The 8,146-nt window shown below is 34.6% G+C and overlaps 1 protein-coding gene across 2 annotated transcripts in view; it reads right to left on the bottom strand.

Moving 5' to 3' along the window:
• Positions 1 to 918: 918 nt before the first annotated feature.
• PROX1 (prospero homeobox 1) overlaps positions 919 to 8,146 on the bottom strand; it is a 53,191-nt gene continuing 45,963 nt past the window's right edge. For both annotated transcript variants that reach the window (XM_011929410.1, XM_011929411.1), the window contains exon 5: positions 919 to 6,465. In XM_011929410.1, the coding sequence (XP_011784800.1) occupies positions 6,280 to 6,465 (186 nt within the window). In that variant the 3' untranslated portion in view covers positions 919 to 6,279. The remainder of the gene's footprint in view (positions 6,466 to 8,146) is intronic.

Below are 8,146 nucleotides of genomic sequence, written 5' to 3'. Positions count from 1 at the left end.
AAATATTTTGGCATGAAGGACTAGGTATGCTCTTTTGAACAGTTTAGTTAGGAAGACTAGAATTTAAATATGTGCTGTTGATAGAAAAAAGAGCTGAAAGTGAAAAACTGCTATTATCCTTTAATAAAGTTTTAATATTGCATTGACTCCAGGCACCCTTGTGTCAATAGGGTCAAAATATAAAGTTTTCATCATTAAGGGGAAAGCAAAAGAAGAAATCTGAGAGATGATGAAGACTCAGTCTGCAACAGCATGTACAGACACAAACAAGGCACAGCTGCAGTGAGTGGTGGATAATAGAGTCAATCTCAAATAGCAGGTGATTTCTGCTAGTTCCTCTTGTTCTTAATTTAAGAATAAAGGAGACATGATTTTAAAACAAAGTGAAATAGATAAAAGAAATTTTCAATAGCCATACAACCAATGCTCTTAGTACGGAACATGCTGCCAGTCATGTCAAGAGAAACATCTTAGAAAGGTTTTGAAAATTTACATTAGTATTTAGTTCTGAGTTCATCCAGAGTAAGAACAGTGCAAGCCCTGAATCCCCATATTTTAAGTAATATATTTGCCATTCTGTGACTTTTGGGAACATCTTTCCTTGTTCTTAGAATCATTCAACATTAACAATTGTTGAATTAAGAGTAAAATATTACTTTGAGCTGAAGCTTTTTTTTTTTTTTTTTTAAGTTTGAGGGCTAAATAAAGTTAAGCCTGAAAGAAGATGTTTCTGAGAGAGAAAGTCAAGCAATTATTCCAAGCATCTAAAGTAAAAAATGTTGTTTCTAGGAGTTGCACTTTAGGCTAACAGAATTAAGAATTATAGAGAAAGAAAATCTCCATACGCCTGCTGTCCTACAATTGGATACAGGTCCAAAAATTAAAAGTCACTCATTCTTTAAGAAAATCAAACGGCACTGAGCTTGTAATGTATATTTTATTTTGCACAAGCTTGCATATATACTGCACATACATTCAGTTTAAGAGGAGATGGAAGGCACACAAGGCAATTGGACTACTGTATCCTTTAAGTGGTACAAAGCAAAAGGTAAAAGTTTGGAGAGTATACAAAAGCTTAAAACACACAAAGTAAAACCCCTTTCCCACCCTCCCCACAACAACTTTTTTTTTTTCCTGTTTTAAAATTTAGTAGCTGCCAAACTAATTTTTTAACTTTTCCTTTAAAATCAATTGTCTACTGCACCTTTTTATTTTCTTTTTAATATGGACAGGGAGTCTCATTGTGTTTATCATATCAATTAATATTACAGTACATCCTTGGTAATACAAAATTGTACACCTTCATCAAATAAATTAGGATAAATTAAACCAATAAATTATGCAAAGTCTTCAGAACAACAGACAACAACAAAAATTCACAATTGAAATTGCCTCTAGCTAAAAAAAAAACAAACAAAAATCAAAAATTGACTTTATCAGTTCAGTTATTGTACTATATTCAAATCAAAGGGTCTTTATTACAAAAAAGAGCTTAATAATGCTATTTACAACATATTGCTAAATAAGATAAAGGCAGTGTTTTGTCACGGTTTATACTATGTACATATGAGAAATGGCTGGGACAATATTGAGGGAAGCCACGACCTTTGATTCTTCTAGGTAGCACTGAGACCAATCCCAAATACATGTTTTCCTTAGTTCTAAATCTGAAGTGGTAATATACAATTTTAAAATGTTTTCTCCCCCTTTTTAGGGGAATTGAATATTAAAAAAAATACAGAATGAATATACATTTTCATCAAAGAAGTTAAGCTTGTTTGCCTTTTCTGCTTACGTTTGTGCATTTTGAGGGGGTGTCAGATTTGAGAGAGGGCTCAGTGAAAAGACTCAAAGTCCAGACACTTCCACATTGTGTTATATTCTTAGAAGGATAATTATGAGAAGATGCAAAGGTTAAATACCGGTTTTGATCCCAGCTCTGAATATGAGCATTTTAGCTTTAGTTTTATAGGTGGTTTACAACCAACAGATCTACAGAAAACAAAACTGCATTTCCTTCAACATAACATTTAAGTGCAATACGGTAACTGCTTACTCATATAAATCAGTTACATTTTTTAAGGGGAGCTTTTTGAAAACAATGCTTCTTGTAATTTGCAAACACAGAGTTTGTACCAGAAGGAAACATTTGTACTATTCACACCAATGAATACGCTATAATATACATGGCAAAGAGATTTTTGCACTGTCTTCACATATACACTGCTTCTTTCAGGGGAGTCTGTAAACTACTCTTTCTTTCATAAATTTATGATTGTTCCTGGAGGACATCCTATTTTTTAAAGCCCCCAAATCATTAGCTTTATGACAATGTGTGTGTGTGTGTGTGTGTGTGTGTGTGTTGCCCATGTGCGTGCACGGGAAGGGGGGTGTTACTAAATGTCTTCATGTACATAGAAAAAGAAATTTCATAAATTTACAGAAACTGCATTACCCTTGCCCTTGACATCTGATAAAAGAGATTGTTAACTTTTAAAAGGAGAGAGCAGGATTTTCAAGAATGCTTTCAACTGTCTGTACAGTCACTGTAGTGTTCCTAGTGAATACGACAGATGTCGTGAGAATGTAGTTATTTATTAAAATCTCATGTCTTACATAATGACAGCCATGAGGTTAAATATTTACATTGCTTTATAAAAGTTCCCCTCTTGCTTTAGTGTTTTTGTTTTGCTTTTTTTTTGTTTTAAATTTTTTAAAATGATATTCACCCACATCCCTAGTACAGTAACAAAGATTCTGCAAACATAAAACACTTTAATTAAATAATACTCGGAGGCACAAAGCAAACTTCAGGAATATGTGGGTGAACATTTACTTAAATAATTACTACATTCTAACATCTTCCACGTGTTTTACCAGTTAATGTGAAACGTCCTCATTAAACAGCCAGAGATACAGTAAGAATTAAATGTTTTGTTGCAAATAGAACATTCTTTTCACAAAACATAACAAATGTCTAAAATAGGTTCTTAAATCTAGATAGGAAAAGGTAAGCTTTCCACTTCACACGCATATATATATATGTATATTTTTACATGTGTGTATATGTGTGTATGTGCTTTTATGCTCACACATCTGCACACACATATATAGCACATGGTATGAAATATTGCTTCTATACTACTTTTCATTAGGCTAAGAAAACACAAGATTTGCACCACAGTTACAAAAAATTGGCTTCTACAAGAATTTTCAAAACTCGAATGCTGCTCAAACAATTGAGGAAAAAATAATTTGCGGTATCAAACTGTTCTAAAAATTCTCTTCTTCAAAAACGTATTCTCCCGCTTTGTTTTAAAAAGACACAAAATATGCATAGCTATCAACGTTATGTCAAACAGCCAGAAAAAAAATCTAGTGTTTATTGCAGCTGTAGTAATTGGAAATAAAGTCAAAAAGATGAAATCGAAAGCCACAGAAGGCACAAGAACAATTGTACTTGTTGGGAAAAAACTGGTATTTTGAAGGATTTTTTAAAATCCCCCCCGCTGGTGCATTTTAGGTCTAGGCACAGACTATAACCTCAAGCGTATACGCAAAAATAATTTAGGGTTAGCAGAAAATAAGTGGTAGTGTGGTTTTTCAACATGGACTTTAGACTTTTTTTTTCTTTTCCTATGTAAACTGTCCCTCATCCTTCACCCTCCCACCATAGAAAGTTAACTTTCTCCCAAGTGGCCAATTTTCTCTTGGTGAGAGTTGAGCTAAGATTTCAAAGATGGTGATTTAAAAAAATAATCAAAGTGTTAAATAGGAATTTGGAGAGACAGGCTTTTGTCATTTTCCAGTGCACTTGGGAGGCACACGATTTTGATTTTAAGAGGGAAAACCACCAGAAAGCATAGTGATAAATTTCTATTTTCAGAACAAAGAGGTGAGCTTATCCTCATGCTGCAATTTCTACTCTGAAATAATTTCTATGCCTCAGTGACCATTGAGAGGATATTATCAGTAGATAAGGGCATCAACATTTGGTTGTGAACACACACTTTTGCTTAATTTGTCTATTTAAATTAGAAGGGAGGGGAAAATAATACTAAAAAATCCAAATAAGTCTGGAATCAATATTGAACTCGCCCCAGATCAAAAAGATACCTAGCAGTCTGTCTACATAGGTGAATACATTACAGCTTGCCTTTTACCTTGCAAATGGCAACACAATGTTGATATGAATTACACGGAACAGCAAAAACCCAGTGGTGTACTGACATGAACAAGGAAGGCCACACTCTTTTAAACAAAGCCAGTCAGAAAAGTGTGACTACAAGTTGGGATCGCTTCCCTACTTTGTGCTGATTGAATTTTTGCTTCCCACTTTATTCCAATGTCACGATTATCCAAACTTTTTTTTTTTTTTTAAAGCAAGTGAGAAAAATAACAAATTGGATCTAATGACTCTGTGCATTAGTAGAGTGTGAGCTGGGAGATGTGTGAGGCCGCGGGTGCAGAGTGAAGTGGCTGGTGCCCCAGCCCATGCGGCTGCACCCTCTGTCCACACTGCGAGGCCCTGTTAGTCCCCTGGATGGTGCAGGGCACCATAGGACTGCACCGTTTAATTTAAAGTCAGCAGGTTTTAAGGCTTTGTGCTGACAATAATTGAGTTCATACATTCCTGTCCATCAGCAGATTTATAAATGACGTTAAATTACAGCGATCGGGTCAGCTAGTCAGTCACATGGGTCAAAACCTGTATTCTCCAAAGTCAAATGTAATTCTTATTAAAATTGAATTTAAAAATGGCATTTATGTTCTATATGTTCTAAATACCAGATTTGTTACTGTGTCATTTTAGGAGGTGTATATCAAATTACCTAAGGGGAAGGAGGGGTCTGGAAAACAGTTTTAGGATGAACAATGAATTCTTACTGCATCTGCACACAAAAACCCACCTAAGAAAAAAAGTGTGAATGCCATACGATTTTTTTCAATGCAAGTATGGAACACTGTACATCATTGAAAAACAGGGGGAAAAAAAAAAGGAAAAAGAGGAGAACCATTGAAGAAAGCATAAAATAGCAGCTAGCTTTCTTACGTGTGCTGGAATTGTGTCTTTTGGGTTAATCCCAAATTTTCCTATGCTATACACTCTTCTCACATTTTGGTCAATACTAGCTTCTGAATTGAAAGAGGCATTATCAATTGTTTTAAAATGTTGTAGAAACACTGAGTTAGACTGTCACCACTTTGAATACCCATCAGCAGAATGTGGCATTGCATGTGAAAATGTATGTGTTCCTCTTAGGAGATGAAGATCAAGTCAGCTAACAGCTGTCAACAAACTTCTAGTGTGGGCAAGAATTTTATGGCCAAGTTGGGCTTTCCTTTATTCCTTACTGGAAGAAAGTATTCAGAAAATAGTATTTTAGGGGAAAAAAGTATTAAGTAAACAGAATCCTTTTAAGCATATAAACAAAGTTGAGCAGTGTAAATTTGAAACTTAGTGCCTTTTAGTATCTGAAGCAAAATGATAACAAGTTATAGGATTTTTCTTTATGAAGAATGATGTAAGCTCACTTATGAAGAAGAACCTATTGTCAAGTTTAGAGAGGTGACTAGAAGACCAGGTATGAATTTCCAGTCTCATCTTGACAGAGCTGGTTTTGTGCAAAATTGCTTTGCCTCCAGAAGAAACTGGTACTATTTTCAGAGTTTGCCCAGTGAATATGTTTCTTTTTTAATTTGGCCTTTTGGGGTACTTTGGAAAAGTGAGCTGCTCATCTGTCACTGGCATAATTTTTAAACATGTAAGGAAAAGCTACTGATTGAGTTCAAACCAAACAAAATACTTAAATGTATGAAGTGGTTTCATTAAATTTTCAGACCTTCTTAGCAGTAAAAACAAGAGACACATCACTGTCTGTAGAGTTGTGCTGTGTCATGGGTTTTCCTCGGCCTACTGCCATTTGCAATAAGTCATCAATCAAGTGGATGCATCGTTAACAAATTCCCTTCATTGTTAATAGAGACTTTACACACGCCAACATTCTTTTTCCCTGAAAATTAACCCTATTTTAAGTGTCCAAATGTTAAGGGCCTTGGGCAAAAGTAACTAAAGGCAGAAAGAAAACGACCATCCCCTTGCAATGGAAAACAAAAGAAAATGAGAGAAAGGTGATGAGGAGGAATTACCAGCTGATTTCATAACATATCCATGCCTCCCATACACATATATATGAAATCAAAATCCAGACACATATAACTTGGACATCCAAAGGGGACTGCTACTCTTCATACATTCAAATAGAGTTGTCGAAATTTCTACTCATGAAGCAGCTCTTGTAGGCAGTTCGGGGATTTGAAAATCTCAGGGACTTCACTATCCAGCTTGCAGATGACCTTGTATATGGCCTTCTTCCAGGAAGGATCAACATCTTTGCCTGCGATAATGGCATTGAAAAACTCCCGTAATGTGATCTGAGCAACTTCCAGGAATCTCTCTGGAACCTGCTGATACAAGGAGACAATGGCATTAATAAAGTTTTCAGTTTCAAGTCTACAGTTATTCCAAGGAAACTGAGCTAAGTTCAGTCTTGCAGAAAGGGGTTTACATTGCACCTGCATTTTCTAAAAATGGCTGGCTTCTATTCTTTTATGTAAAGTCATTATATATAGCAGCATTGTGATGTGGGGTTGACAGCTTTGTTTTAAGAAGAGTGTGTGAAAGATCCACACAGGTCCATTGAAAAACTAGGATTTCATTGTGGATAATTAGGATAGGAATATGGGATGTGACTTTTGGGATTCCTCACTTCATTAAATAGATGCTATCCAGAAGAAAGTCTCCAATTAATTTTTCAGAATTTGAATCCTATTTCCTTTTGATTGCCATTATGAAAACAAAATATGTTCTCAAAATAGAATAACAAATAGTTAGGCTTCTTTATAAATTAAACCCACACTTTAAATGAAGAAAATCTTCTAAAATCTCAGTTATCTGTTTGTCTCAGAGGATTGTTGACTCAGATGCTAAGTTGTATATTAATCTGCAATATAAAGTACTCTCTATACATAAAGGAGTAAAATAATGACATTAACAAGAAGTCACAAAACTGATCCTAAAATATTGCATCAGAAAATACTTAACCTTGATATTAGAATTGCTCCATAAGAGAGTGATTTATTCAGCTGATAGTAATAATACAAACTAATATTTTTTTGAGTATTTACTACTTGCCACACTCTGTTTTATGTACTGAATGTGAATTATGTCATTCGGTTCTCCCAATCTCTCTAAGAGGTGTTATTATCCCAAGTACACAATAGAAAACTGAGGCTCAGAGAGGGTAAGGAAATTGCTCAAGGTCCTTATCATTCAAAATAAACATTCTCCAACTATTCATTTTAGAACCCCAATTTCTTAAGGCTTTTCTTCCACAGCAATTAATATGTATGTGTGTTGTGTGTGTATATGTGTGTGTATTCTCTTAATTACTTATTTAATAATCTGATATCTTGACTAAGGAAAGCAGTAATAAATACTGCTTAATTACTTATTTAATAACCTGATATCTTGACTAAGGAAAGCAGTAAATAAGTACTAACGTACTTATTTAGTGTTCTTTGTAAGTTACTCAGAGTAAAGCATGGTCTATCTACCCCCACACCAACACAATAGAATCACAGAATAATCCATGAACTCATAATTTTCCAATTACACATTGACACTTAGTAGATTTATTTTAGTGGGGTACTTACACACCAGTAAAGTTTCATTTTTACATTAAGTGCAGACATATGAGGACATAAAGGTACCATAGGTATACATATAGCAATATTTATCTACACATATACAAGAGATGAAAGACTTTTTATCTAAGTTCAGACATACCACTTACCGAAGTAAAAAGGAGGTATTGTAATATTGAACATGTTTCATCTCTTTCTTCCAACCTTGGGTGCAATGTACTTTTTAATAATAGTAGTAACTGGTAAAGAAAACCAGAATCATCACCTGACATCCCTGTTTTTCACGTTTAAAATTGGACAAAGAAGTTCATTGTTCCCAATGGCAAGTTAATTGTTGTTTATAAAGAAATGTAATAACTCTGCAGAAAAAATGAAAGGGACTCCATTTGGGGCCAACCAGTCTTAAGCTTACATTTTTAGCAGACCCTCCTAAAGACTT

The sequence above is a fragment of the Colobus angolensis genome, unplaced genomic scaffold (assembly GCF_000951035.1).
Source record: "Colobus angolensis palliatus isolate OR3802 unplaced genomic scaffold, Cang.pa_1.0 Scaffold81, whole genome shotgun sequence".
NCBI lineage: Eukaryota > Metazoa > Chordata > Mammalia > Primates > Cercopithecidae > Colobus > Colobus angolensis.
The sequence above is the reverse complement of the archived record's forward strand: the minus strand, read 5'-3'. Positions and strand labels throughout refer to the sequence as shown.